This window comes from Helianthus annuus, chromosome 10 (genome assembly GCF_002127325.2).
Source record: "Helianthus annuus cultivar XRQ/B chromosome 10, HanXRQr2.0-SUNRISE, whole genome shotgun sequence".
Taxonomy (NCBI): Eukaryota; Viridiplantae; Streptophyta; class Magnoliopsida; order Asterales; family Asteraceae; genus Helianthus; species Helianthus annuus.
Genome location: NC_035442.2, coordinates 98,410,421 through 98,425,927, shown reverse-complemented (window position 1 = coordinate 98,425,927; position 15,507 = coordinate 98,410,421). Strand labels below are relative to the sequence as shown.

The 15,507-nt window shown below is 33.6% G+C and overlaps 1 protein-coding gene across 1 annotated transcript; it reads left to right on the top strand.

Annotated features, from left to right (window-relative positions):
* The first annotated feature begins 5,205 nt into the window (after positions 1–5,205).
* On the top strand, positions 5,206–9,939 carry LOC110882197. Its single transcript, XM_022130278.1, has 5 exons — positions 5,206–5,561; positions 5,672–5,825; positions 6,539–7,651; positions 8,477–9,777; positions 9,873–9,939. Exons 1-5 carry the CDS (start codon positions 5,206–5,208, stop codon positions 9,937–9,939), a joined length of 2,991 nt encoding a protein of 996 aa, XP_021985970.1.
* The last annotated feature ends 5,568 nt before the right edge of the window (positions 9,940–15,507 follow it).

Sequence of the window (15,507 nt, the reverse complement as noted above, 5' to 3'; positions counted from 1 at the left end):
AAATCATTAAGCGAAACTTCATGCAGAACATTATTGAGTATCAAAGAAAAGATGTTTGCCATCGTTGTATATTTTGGCGTTTTACATTGAGTTGTATTTTTTTAGGAAGCACTGTGTTTTTTGTGTGTTTTTTTGGTGTGATAAACGGAAGGTGGTGAGACGTTTCTATTTATAGATTTTTTTTGGCGCGTAGTTTAGGCTGGCTATTATTTTTATAACAAAAAATGTAATTAACATTTATCCGGATGTAAGGTTTGGCGTTATATATTATGGAATTTCATATTTTGTGGCGCTTTTGTAGCAGAGAGTTTAAATAAAAACATAGAAAAAAGTACGCAGTGATAAAATCAGCGTTTTTTTATTTATTTGGCCTTTTATTATTCAATGGTGTTTATGTGAGAAATGATGTTTTACCTTTTTTACCTTAATGAAGCGCATCCACGTAATAAAATTGATGTTATTTACGAAAATGCCACCGCGCCAATCTAGTCCACAGATTGTTTTGATCGGACGATCAATAAGCGTTCTCACCGTTCTCACACTTTCCACCGTTTTCTCTAAATCCTGACCCTATATATATAGGTGAAAGATAAATCGAAAACCAATGTGAGTTGAGAAACCCAAATAAACTTTAGGTAACATTTTTTTTTCTAAAAAAAAATAGGGAATGCAACATAAATTTACTTGAATATTTTTATGAAAAAATTGAAAAAACGCCTACTAGTTTTTTTTAAAAAAATGTTCAAAATTTGCGTGTTACATTTTTTTGGACATATATATTATGTAAGATGAAATTTTTAACATTTAAAAAAACTACTCAGTGTTTTTTTGTTTTTCTTTAATAAAAATGTTTAAATATATGTATATTACATTTCCTATTCTTTTTTAGAAAAAAATAAAAATGTTACATGGGTTTTTTACAAAGGTTTATTGAGTTTACACAACTTAAGTGGATTTTCTCTGTAGCCTTTCCCTATACACACACACACACACACACACACACACACACACATATATATATATATATATATATATATATATATATATAGAGAGAGAGAGAGAGAGAGAGATCAGCTAACGTACAGTAGGGCTTATCGTACGATACGTACGCGATCATCCCAGCCGTACGATCTGGTGCGAATTCAATCTTCCACATGCGATTTTGTCCATTTACAAACCCCATGCCATTTTTCACATTACCCCATGTTAGCCATTTTTCACATGTGTTATTCAATCTTCCACATGCGATTTTGTCCATCTACACACCCCATGCCATTTTTTCACATTACTCCATGCTAGCCTTTTTTCACATGCGATATTTAATCTTCCACATGCGAGTTTGTCCATCTACACACCCCATGCCATTTTTCACATTACCCCATGCTAGCCATTTTTTCACATGCGATTTCATTTGGATGAGATTTCAAAACATGCGATTTCATTGCATTTTCAAGCCATGCGATTTCATTTGCCTTTTTATAACATGCGAAGATTGAATTCGCACCAGATCGTACGGCTGGGATGATCGCGTACGTATCGTACGATAAGCCCTATTGTACGTTACACTTTTTCTATATATATATATATATATATATATATAGGGTCAGGATTTAGAGAAAACGCTCAAAAGTGTGAGAACGGAGAGAACGCTTATGCATCGTCCGATCAAAACAATCTATGGACTACATTGGCGCGGTGGCATTTTAGTAAATAACACCAATTTTATTACGTGAACGTGCGTCATTAAAGGGTAAAAAAGTAAAAAACTATTCCTAACATAAAACGCCATTGAAAATAAAACGCCAAAAAAATACAAAACGCCAAATTTATCACTGGGTGCTTTTTTTCTGTGTTTTTATTTAAACTCTCTGGTTACAAAAACGCCATAACATAGAAAACGCCATGATATATAACGCCAAACTTTACATCCGAATAAATGTTATTTACATTTTGTGTTATAAAAATAACATCCCGCCTAACCTACGCGCCAAAAAAATTCTATAAATAGAAACGCATTACCACCTTCCGTTTATCACACACAAAAAAAAACACACAGTGGTTGCTAAAAAATTTACAACTCAATGTAAAACGCCAAAAAATACAACGACAGCAAAAACATCTTTTTCTTTTATCCTCAGTAAAGTTCTGCATGAAGCTTCCTTTAATGATTTTTTACGCGAGTGAAGAAAAGGATTTTGCTGCATGAGATGGACAAAATTGAAAAAAGAGGGACTGATGACACCCATATGTCATACTGTCATCTTTGTTCCTGAAGAAGGTTTGGATGATAAGAAGAGACCTATACCAGTCGCAGATAGCATCCACCCGCAGGGGGTCGCTCTATGGCTCAAACATCAACAAAGACAATTCAACACATGAACAAAGAAAATAAATAACGCCAAACCCAAAACGCCATTTATTTGTCATATTTCTTGTAGTTTCAAAAGAAAAAAGAGACTGATGACACTGAAAATTTAAAATAATAAATTGCTTCTACTTTGTTTTTTTTTTTTTTACTTTTTTTTTTAATTTTCTTTGACTACTGTTTGTTTTGTAATGTCAGTTAATAAACAACAAAATAATATTAATGCTATAAGAAAAAATATAATAAAACGCCAAAATTAGCAAATACGTGTAAAACGCCATAATGTCATACAAAAGCCCCCAAATAAACTACCAAACTATACTAAAATTAATTTGAACAACTAATATTATAAAAAATACGGTAAACTGCAAAAAACAGTAAAATGAAACGACGGAAAACATAATTACTAACATTTATTATATTAAATTTATTTATCTTTTTCAAAAAGCCATAATTACCTGACATACGCGGGAAAAAAAGTCAATATAAAAGAAGATCATCAGAACCCAAGTTCAAACACGCCAAAAAAACTAAAACGCGACGTATTCTCCAAAACGCCAAAAAATTTAAAAAATGGCTAAGGTTATTGCATGAAGGTTTTTAAGGAAAGAAAAAAGATTCATCATAAAGTTCGCTGACAGGAGAAGGGTTAAGGTAAGAACAATAAAAGCTATGATGGGAATGAATGAAAATATTCAAAAGGATTCCTGGCCCTTGGGGTTCCAAGAGACAACGATTGTGAAAGAACAAGAACTGTAATAAGAAGACTGGTGAGAAAGTTTCCAGTAGAAGATAACGAAGATGATGATGATGATGATGATGATGATGATGATGATGATATTGAAGATACACAAATACCAAAACTTAGGAGTTGGGTATTGCATGAGGAAGAAGGAACACTTGAAGTAACTTATGAAAACGGGGTGCAATATTCAAGACCAATGGAAGAAATGTTGAAGACAGGGTTGCTATCTATCATTGAACAACTCTGTGATTTAACACCTTCAAACGATCCAAAATCCAAGGATTCAGTAATATTCTTGAATAGGCTACAGCAAAGAAGAGACGAGCTAATGGCGTTATACGCAAAAATGAAATTTGATGATGAAGAATCTGAAGAAAGTTGAGAACAAAGCGATGGGTACATCTCCGATGTAATCCCACCTACGGAAGACTATTAGATTATTTTGATTCACTACTAGAAAATAGGCCTATTGTAACTTTTTAGAAGTAACATTTTTCAAATGAGTTACATTTGCCTCTAATGTAACTACGTTGAATATAAAGGTTGCATTAGAAGATCTAATGCAACCTTTATATTATAAAGTTACAATAGCATATTAAATTTGTAACCTTTATAACTAAAAGTTGCAAAGTTACTAAAAAATGCAACCTTTTTCTTAAAAGGTTACAAATTTTATGAAAAATTTGCAACTTTTTTATAAAGGTTGCACTGTTAATAGTTAAATGTAACTCTTATTTTAAAAAGTTACATTTTTAAAGGTTAAAAGCAACTATTATTTTAAAAAGATTGAATCCAAATGTACATGATGCCGTGTCATAACGTAATTACCTATTAGACCAAAAGATACGAATTTTAAGAAAAAATATTAACTTTTTATTATTAGTGTATTGATATATGTGACAAAAATAAACAATTATATAAGTTAATTAATTCAATACTAGCTAATTAGCATAATACAAACTTATGAAAAAAGCGTTTTTAATCATGGGAGCAACTAACCCTTTGAACGAGACCATGCTTGTGCGGTTAGAGCCTGTCGCGCTATGAAGAAACAGAAACCTACATCATAAACACCGACTCAGAAGCTCATTTATTTGTAAATTCAAGTTTTAGAACTATTGGCGTGATTGAACCGAAATTTTGTTAGCATTTTAGTTGCGGTTCGGTTCAGTCATATTTTTGTTATTTATTATTACTTTAATTAACATATCATATCTCTTTCTATAATAGAATTATAGAAAATTGAACTTCTAATAATATAAATTTTATCTTTTAGAATTAAATGAAAGAAAAAAGTGATTGCTTCTAAAAAATTAAAAATGCCATGCTTTAATTTAATTTTAATTAAATGAAAGGGTACTATATTTATAACATCCTAGGTAAAAATTAATAAAAAGGAAACCGGTGGGGGTCGAACTGTAGACCTTCTACATAAAAACACACTTGCTTACCAGCTATGTTGAAATCCTAACACGAATGGTTGTTGAAAGAAAATTACTTATCTTGCGTTAATGTTAATTAAAAAATAATTCCCGGTTTTTTATAGGTATTCGTTAACCAGCAGCCATGACCGATGTTCATTCCCTGATTAACCAAATGCAGGTGTGGAGGTTTCAACTCAACAAAGCAAATTACATAAACAATATCGCAGAATTTCATCTTCTTTTATCACAAATCAAGGTTCGTGATGCATAATTTTGTTGATTTGATTCGATATGTTGTTTCTACAGAAGAATCGTGTTGTTTTTACGCAATGATTTTAGGTTTTGTTAATTCTAGGGTTTTGCATTCGATTTGTTTAATTGTTCTTGTTGTTTTCCCTTCAATTGAATGTGTTGTTATCTGCGTGAGTGTTATGGTAAAACGATTGATTGGAGATGAATGAATTGTAGCTTGTGTTGATTGATTAGATGATCTGGTGCTGGATTAACATAGTTCATATGTGCAGTGGTTATATAGTTGCAATGAATGAGCTGTTTTTTGAGCGGTGATTTTCGTCGGTTAACATAGTCGAGATAGAGAAATGTAAGTGTAAGTTGCCCTGGGATGCTAAGATCCAGAATGTCTTTAACGTAGTCGACAACGGCGGCTTCCGATGGTGAGTTCTTTGATGGTTGAGTTGGTGTTTGTTCGCTGGAAAAAGGCAGATTGTTCTTCAAACTACCAAAACTCCACTTCAGTTTCATCAGTGCATGATCTCAACAACACCAGCAGCAATAACATATCAGTTTCAAATATACCGGATCCGCAATCAGTTCCGTTCTCCGCCGGCCTCTGTCGCCGGCGACAGAGTTCGAAAGAATTCTGTTTCAAAAACAGTTCCGATGTTTTAGCGGATACTAAGCTTCATGCTTCTCCGAAGAAAGGTTATAAGTTTTTGTTGAATTTGAAAGATAAACGGTTAAAGAAAGAAACTGATATGAATTTGTTGTTAGTTAAAGAAACTGATATGTATTCGCTCTTAAAGAAATAAATTGATATGAATTCGCTATTAAGTAAAGAAACTAATTAGAATTCGCTGTTTAACAAAGAAACTATATGAATTCGCTGAATTCTTCTAGCCAGTTGACTGAAGGTGAAATTGTTAATGATGATCGGTCTGTTACAGTTGATTCGGTTAATTCTGGTTTGAATTTAATTTTCAGTTTGATTTGGTTAATGATGAAAGTGATTTCTATGAAAGCAAGTTTGTTAGTTACGGTTGTTACATTTCTGGTATGGTTAACGCATGCATCTTGTACCGTCTACCAATCTGCATTTTTCCGGCCAACAAACACCAGCTCAACCACCAATAGAAGTCGCCGTTGTCGGTCATCTTACGTTGCTGGAATCTATCCGCCTCAAATCCCCACCACTAAACGCTAGAGATAGTGTTAACTTTAGAGAGAAGGTTTGAGGTGCGTGTGAGAGATGAGTTTAGAGAGTGTGTGTGCAAGGTTTTGTTTTATTTTTTTAAATAATATTAAATAAATGTGATAAAAAGACTAAAATGCCCTCATGTGCAAGGCACATGACCTGAATTAACTAGAAAATCTAACTTGGTTTAGCTTAAAGTTAAAACGTGCAAGATTTTGAAACATAAAACACAAAACTTGCAAAGTTTTGCGATAAAGGACACCGTCTGCAAAATGGTATAAACATAAGGACAAAACTTGTAATTTTCTCTTGATTTTAAAATTTTTAATCAGTAAAGTATTGTTTGGATTAACACTTCTAAATTCTAATAATCTTTTTTATATAGCACGTGAATGATGGCCTCTTAATTATCTGCTTTATTTATTTCAACTTATCATGGATCAAATTGATCTAAGGTTCCATAAGTGGCCATTCTAATCTATCATGCATATATATTATGATGTTTGATCTTTATAGTAACGCATTTGATAGGTGTACCAGTGTTTAAACCTCATTGTTTCTATTAACTTTAGGATACGAGATACATGGGAAGCGTTAGAGATTGGATGTATTTACCAAGACGATTACCTGAATTTGAAGCCGGGGTTATTGAATTCCTTAATGCTTCATTTGCTAAGGCGATAAAAGGATATCAGATCTGTTGTCCCTGCAAACGATGTAAAAACCGTTATTGGTATCGAAGATATGAAGTATTTGATCATTTAAAAGGACATGGATTTGTAGAAGACTACTATGTGTGGGTTTTTCATGGAGAAAACCCCCCCCACACAAGATCTACTACTGGCATAAATGATAATGGGGAGAGTATGCATGACAATTTAGATGAGTTATTACATGACCGGTTTAGAGATATTGCAGAAGAAACACGTACGGTACAAGAGGGTTTAAATGAAGACGCCAAGAAGTTCTATAAGTTGGTAGAAGATGGAAAGCAAGAATTGTTCCCTGGGTGCAAAAGTTTTTCGAAGCTATCTTTCATCGTCAGACTTCTTCTGTTCAAGACCCTTCATGGGCTTAGTAATGTGGCCTTTGATGATCTTCTACAACTTTTACAAGAGATGATTCCGGAGGCAAAACTTCCACCTAGTTTTACTCAAGCTAAAAAAGTCATAAAGGATTTGGGGCTTGATTATAAGAAGATTCCTGCATGTCCAAATGATTGTATGCTTTACTGGAAAGAATATGAACATACTGAAGTGTGCCACATTTGCCACACCTCTAAGTGGAAACAACTGAACGAGAAACACCATAACGAACATGATAGTGAACATTCTCAGACATCTTCAAAAGTTCCGGCTAAAGTAGTGTGGCATTTTCCTTTAAAACCGAGGCTACAAAGACTTTTCATGTGTTCAGAAATAGCTAAACATATGACATGGCATGATGAAGGACGTCCTAAAGATGGAAATTTACGACATCCAGCAGATGGGCAAAGTTGGAAGGATTTTGATTCTTTGCATCCTCATTTTGCAAAAGAAACTAGAAATGTGAGGCTAGGGTTGTCAAGTGATGGACTTAATCCATTTGGAACAATGAGCATTGCTCATAGCACTTGGCCTGTGGTTTTGGTTAACTACAATTTGCCTCCTTGGATGTCACTGAAACCGGGATACTTTATGTTAGGGGTGTGCAAAAAACTGAATTAACCGAACCATAACCGAATTAACCGAAAAAACCGAACCGAAAAAACCGAAGCAGATAAAAAACCGGTGGGTCGGTTAATAGTTTTTTTGAAAACCGAAAGTAGCGGGTCGGTTATGGTTAGCATTTTTTCCATACCCACCATAACCGAACCGAACCGACATGTAATAAATCTTTGTAGGATTTAGGACTTTTCACCATATTTTTAATATTTAATGTTTTTACTAAAGATTTTTAGTACCTATGGGTTTTTCATATCATTTTGTGGTTTTGGTTAAATGTTAATTTGAATTTATGGAATGTATCATATCACTTTCGAATATTCGATAATAATAACTGGTATTAATATTATAGATTATATATATTTTTTTAATACTATGTAATATACTGATATATACAAATATGCAATAACAATTTATTCAATGTTAAAAAAATTAAGCTATTTTTAGCTAAGCTAAATACACGGTTAACCACCCATAACCGACCCGCTATAACCATCAAAACCGAATAACCATAACCACCATAACCGATCGGTTATGGTTATGGTTATCCAATAACCGACATCGCGGTTATGGTTATGGTTTTTGGTCAAAACCGACCCAAACCGACCCATGCACAACCCTACTTTATGTTGTCTTTGTTAATTCCTGGACCCGAATCTCCAGGTAATAACATAGATATTTATTTACAACCTTTAGTTGAGGAGCTTAAAGATCTGTGGGTTAATGGGTTGGTGACATATGATAAAGCTAAAGATAAGACCTTTAAAATGTATGTAGCCTTAATGTGGACAATTAGTGAATTTGCAGGTTACTCAATGTTATCGGGGTGGAAAACAAAGGGAAAATTTGCTTGCCCATGTTGTAGTCACGAGACTAGCTCACTTTACTTGGAGCATAGCAGAAAAACATGTTATATGGATCAATCGTAGATTTTTAGATGCTCAACACCCATGGCGACGTAACAAGAGTGCTTTCAGTGGGAAGGTTGAGGAGAGGCTTCCTCCAAAACCTCTATCAGGTGTTCAAGCTTTGAGTGAGTTGTCTAGTTTTGAAAATCTATTCGGAAAGAAACAAAAGAAGAAAAATGATAGCACTTGCCCATGGAAGAAAAGGTCAATATTTTTTGACTTGCCATACTGGCAAGATAATAAATGTCGACATAATCTTGATGTGATGCACATTGAAAAAAATATATGTGATAACGTGATAGGGACTTTGTTGGATATTAGTGGGAAGTCAAAAGATCACCCAAACGCTCGATTTGACATTTTAGACCTTGGCATCAAAGAAAGGCTTCAACCGGTGCTTTCTGATGACGGTAAGCATGTTATCATGAAGAACGCATGTTTTTCATTGTCATCAAAGGAGAAAGTTAACTTTTGCCGTGTTCTAAAAGAAACAAAATTACCTTATGGGTGTGCGTTTAATATTTCTCGTTGTGTTCATTCTTCAGAAAAGAAATTTTCGGGTTACAAAAGCCATGATGCTCATATCTTTTTACATTACTTGCTTCAAGTTGCTGTCAGAAAATCATTACCAAAGCATGTTGCTATCCCATTGATTAGGTTGGGTGTCTTTTTTCGAAGCTTGTGTAGCAAGGTAATTAAGCCTAAGGACCTTGATAAATTACAATTAGAAATTACAGAAACGTTGTGTGAATTGGAGAAAATATTCTTGCCAGCGTTTTTTGACATAATGGTGCATTTACCTATTCACTTAGTTAATGAAGTTACGCTTGGTGGACCTGTTCAATATCGATGGATGTTTTTTATGGAAAGATACTTGTGTAAGTTGAAGTCGTATGTGCGGAACAAGAGCCACCCAGAGGGATCCATAGCAGAAGGGTATTTGATTGAAGAATGCTTAACTTTTTGCTCACATTATATGCATGGAGTTCATGCAAGTCCTAATACGCATGCAGTAGATAATGATGATTTGGAAGAAGAAAACGAATTGATTGAACCAGTATTCGTGAATGGTGGTCATCCTTTGGGAGGTAAAACACGAAGACAAGGCAAAGTTTTCACTTTAGATGCTCATTTAATGGAACAAGCACATCGTTATGCCTTATTCAATTCTGACTGTGCACAAGTTAATGATTATATCACGTAAGTAACTATTTCATAGCCTTATTATTTCCTTCAAATGATATTTCACTGTTGTTATTTAAATTCATGACATATTTATCTAAATAATGTTGCAGTGAGCATGAAGCTTATATTGAAAATCAACCCCGACAAAGTCGATGGTCACGAGCCGAGCCGAACTGAGCGAACCTTTGCTCTTGCTTGGCTCGTTTACAAACCGAACCGAGCGGCTCATATAAAACCGAGCCACAAATCAAGCGAGCATTCTCCGAGCAGTAAATATTCCGAGCGAGCGTCGAGCGGTTTGAACGGCCCTAATTATATAAATAAAAAGATTGTTTATTAGGAGTTCTGCGAGTCATGTAAATATTTATGGTTCTGAAATGATCCTGGCCCTATATGTATGTGTGTATATATATAGGTGTGTGATTGTATATATAGGGGAAGGATCCACTAAAAAGTGGATTTTGCATAAGACCGCCCGTAATGGGGCGTTTGTTTGAAAAAAATTTCAAAAAAAACGCCCGAACACGCCCCCATCCCATTACACCCGGGCGTTTTCCGGCTTGTTCGTTGACAAAATTGCATCCGGCGTTTTTAAAATAACGTTGCACCTAAAACAAATTGCATGAGGATGATGTTGACTGGCCAATAGGAGTGGTCCAACTGGTAGTTTCATTTTCTTATTTTTTATCCTTTTCTCTATAAAAAAATAATTGTTTAATGATTGGAATGGGCGTTATTGGGCATTATTCCCACTACACCACTTTTACAATAACGCCCAGTAATGCCCCCATGCTGATTGGACTGCCACATAGCAGAAAACGCCCCATGGTGGGGGCATTATTGATAAAACCACTACGCATGGTCTAAGTAGCCTAAGAAGGATTGTGATGATGACATGTGACACTCCTAAAAAGTAGGAATGGAGGGCATTTTGGTCCTTATAAATATGAGTGAAAATGAAATGTGGCACCCCTTTTGTTTTTTAAAAATAAAACAAAAAAAATCTAGTACAAAAAAATATAGCACAAAAGATCTAGTACAAAAAATATAGCACAAAAATTATAGTACAAAAAATATAGCAAAAAAAAAAAAAGTCAAGTACAAAAAAATATAGCACGAAAAAATTCAGCAAAAAAAAACGTAGTACAAAAAAATCCAGGTTTCCCATGTTAAATCTAGTAAATTTCATTAAAAACCCCAGCCGACTCAAACCGGGCCGACCACAACAAACAACATAATTACAAAATTACACCAGGTTTCCCATGTTAAATCTATAAACCTCGTCCTACTTTTAAAGCAAAGGAACCCGATCGATTTAACTTCACTTATATTGTCTGCAATACACACCGGACTTGTGTAACACTAAAATCGAACCCTTTAAACAAAATTGCATCCTCTATAAACACAATGGGAAAGCACTAATACAAAACTTCATCCACGTTTTCGTGTACATGTGATTTATTGTTATTTCATTTTTTAAGATTAAACTATTATACTATACATATAAGCTTGATCTTGTAGGAGCAGAGAGTGATAACTGCACAGGGAACCAAAAATACTGTTTTGCCCGTGGATAGCAATAACAAGAATAATTAAATTTATATATTATGTTCTCAAACACATATCACTATTTAAAGCATGATTTTTCAAAATGTTATAATTATAAGTAAATTACAAAATAAGCCCCACACACAAGGTTTCTTTGAATGTAATACACAAAATGGTAAATTAGTGTAACAACCTCTATTTCTTTCCCCTATCGCATATCCTTAATCCTCCCCTCAAACCGCCCCCCTTCTTAATTCTTGAACAATCCCATTTAAAATAAAATTTGATCAGTGCCAATTCTGCAAATTAAATTTTTAGTTTCCCTCTCTTGATCTTAAACTGATAATAGACCAAAGATTAGCGGCAATTCCCTTTAAAATTTTTATTTTTCCCTCTCCACACTCAATACTACAGCAGGAGATTTCACTTTCTGATATACGATTGAGGTTTGATTTCGCTACAGCAGAGTACAGATTGAGGTTTGATTTCGCTTTCGCTTTCTGATATACGATTCTATGGTACTTTGTTGAGATTTTGTTGGATATTGTTGCATACCGTAATATAAAATTAGGTAGAGGTAAATATTGGATTGGTATAGAAGTAGGAGATATATGATTCTAGTATGCCTGCCTATTCTTTATTCGAACTTTGAAAGGTAGTAAAGTGAAAGAAAGCCAAAATTAAACTTGTTCTTGTCTTTAAAATCGATAAACGAATTATGTTATGCTGTATTGTTTTTCAGTTAAATCGAAGTGCGAAATTGAAATTGAAGTTGTTAATCTGTCTTGCTGCAGTAATTTGTTCTGTTCATGCTATTGATTGTTGAAAAGGTACCATTTTTTCTTGCCCAAATTATACCCCCAATGTTGTTTGTTCTTTGAGTTCTGTTGATCTTGAAGATACGCAGAAAGCATCAAAGAAAACTTACAATCACTATGCTAACTGTTAGTTTTTGTCATCATATAAGGTTTTTTCATAGACTTCATGCTTTCTTACTAGTTTCCTAAAAGAACCAACATTATTTGTGGTACTGGTAATTCATATATTTTATATATTAGATTGTAATATACAGGCATCAATCAAAATGATGGTTGAAATACATAGTTTTCTAATGATTATACTTATAACTAATATTAAAAATACAAACAGTGGTGAACAGATTAGATCAGATTTACAGGTATAATGGCAAACAAAAGTAGGCAAAATCAAAGTGCACAAAGACAAATCACTGATTATGAGAGAGATAAGCTATTAAGAGTTGAAGAAAACAATAAGAAACTAGAAGCTTTGGGATTGAAAAGGATTGCAAATTCGTTGGTAGATAGTCAAATGAAGAAAAAGAAAGTGAAACCACCATACAATAATGTGAGGGATGTAGACTATATTCCTGATAATGGTGATGATAGTGAGGAAGATCACCAAGAAGTTCATAAAAGTGTTAAAGTATCCAAAAAGGTAATTAGATTATGAAGTTTTATTTTTTTTATTTTGTAAACATATGTGTTCTAATGAACATGATATTTGTTATAGCAACGTCCTCCTCAATATATTGCACCACTATCCATGAATAGAATTGCTAATTTAACAAGGAAGAATCGAGTGACCGCTTCAAAGGCCTCTAAAGAGTTTCCATTGGATTTAAATGCCACGAAATAGAATCAACGTAGGTCAACAATCACCATGGGTGACCTAATCTCAAGAACGCAAAGGGAGGTAGTGAATAACAAAAAGGCAACACCTAATTGTATTAAAGGGAGATCAAAGGGATGATCGCTTCTTGTTGATGAGGATGATTACGAGGATGATGGGATGTTTCGAGGTATTATATTGTTGATCTTAAAATTTATTTAATTAAAACTACTCTTTATTTTAACTTATTTATGCTTTGACATGTTAATGGTTTAAATATGAAACTAGATTGTTTGGAAACTGACGAAGTTGAGGGGATATTATGAGATCTCAAGGTACTTTTGTTTGCGTGATTTAAGTATATGTGTGTTTGTTGTTTTAATATTTTTGTTATCCTATATATTAATTGTATGTTATTCCAAATTACAAGATTTACAAGATGAAGCTGATCAAGACAAAGAGTATGAAGACATGGAAGATACGACAATTGCAAATAACGAAAATGATATAGAAACAGATGATATCAGTGAGGATTTGGAAGAAGAGGATGATGTACATCGCCTCGAAATTGAACAACACCACCCTGAGTTAGAAAAGGTAATAGGTTTGATTTAACTATATATATGTATGTGTGTGTGTCTATATACATATATAGATGTATATTTGTAATTACTACTTGTATACAGGAATTTCTAAAACCACTAAAAGAGGACCAACAATGTTGCATACTGTGCACATGCGAAAGTTTGACGAGCGCGAGGCCATTATATGTAATGATTTTGGGCAACCCATTGGTCCGATAAGAGAGGGGAAGGATGTGGCTGGAGAGTTCTCTCGATTTTTGGGTACAATAGCTCGTAATCATAGTTATGCACCATTGATCTATAGTTCATGGCAAAAGGTACCACATAAAGAAAAGATATGGGAGTATGTTTTGGTAAGGTTTTTTTATTATTGATTCATTTATTTGTTTGATTTTCATTTTTAACTAAATGATAGCCTTTTAAAAGGAAAAGATGTGCCTGATGCTGCTAAGAAGTGGGTTTTAAAGAGTATTGGAGAATTATATAAGGTACACAAATGTCGGTTTAAGAAAAAATACTTCTATCAATTTAAGGACAACAAAACAAGGTGGAAGAATCGGCCTAAAGATATTCCAGAGGCTGATTTCTCACAATTGTTACGTTTATGGAGTAATGAAGATGTGGCGGTAATTTTTTTGATAATTTTTCATTAATAGTATTTGCTATCTAGAGTTGTCTACTAGTTGATTTGTATATATTAATGTGTGTACAGAAACGCTGTTTACGAGCCAAGGAATCCCGCATGTGTCAAAAAAATATGCACACAGCCGGTCCAAAAAGTTTTGCTAGGATTCGCGAGGAGATGATATTATATTTTTGTTTTGCTTGTGATTTAACTTTTTATGTTGTTTAACATATTTCTTTATTGACGTTTATGTTATTATGAATATAGAAAAATGATGACCCAAACCAAGAGTTACCAACCTTAACCCAATTGTTTGAACGCACGCGTAAGAGGACGGAAGGACGTGTATATGTTGATACATATGATGACACGGCAAGAAAAATTGTAAGTCCTTTCTACTTTTAATCTTATGTAATCCTCAATGTTTCATGTGTGTTCGTATACATAAGACTAATATGATTCCGATGAAAATAACAATCCCATAGTCTAGAGTTCTAGAATTCTGTTTCTTTAGTTTAAGCTCTTGTATGTATTACTTGTTTAATAATTTGTATATATGTGACATATTTGTTTAACATATTTTAGCCTTTAGTTTTATGTTTATGTTCTAATATTTTTTTTTATAATATTGAAGGAACAAATGAAGAACTACAAGCCTACAGAGGATGACAATGCTACGGTAGATCCTTTTTTGGTTGTAATGAATAAAGAAAACTATGGATATCGTCGGCTTTATGGTAGAGGCGTTACAAATACATTAGTGAAAAAGGTAGATGGTGCTTGCACATCATACATGATTCCGGAAGGGCTGATGGAATCATTTAAAGCAAACGTTGAAGTTGAGAAAAACCAGTTGTTGGAAATGCGTAAAGAGATTGAAGAAGATCATGAAAGAAAAAAGGCTGAGCTGGAAGCTATGCAAAAAGACATTGACAACCAACGACAAAACTTGGAAGCTATGATGCAGAAAGTTATGAAACGACTGCCTGTTGGAGATCGAGATGAGTAGAATGTTTCAGTTTCTTTTTATTATTGTATTGAAACTTTGTGTTGACCACTTTGTTATTTAAGTTTGAACAAGTACGTTAAAGTACACTATTTCTCTATCAATGATATTTGTCATTATTTGTTCTAGTGTAATTGCGATTCAATGTATATCGAATAATAGCAATAAAATCTATAGTACAAAGTTGCATTTGGGTATAAAAAGTTGCATTTGTTGTAACTAAAATTTGTAAAAAAATGTTGCATTTAGTGTAAAAAAGGTTGCATTTTTCCTATTAAAAAGAAAATAATAGTTGCATTAACTCTAAAAAAGGTTACATTTTTGTAACTAAACCATATTGAAGGTTGCATTTA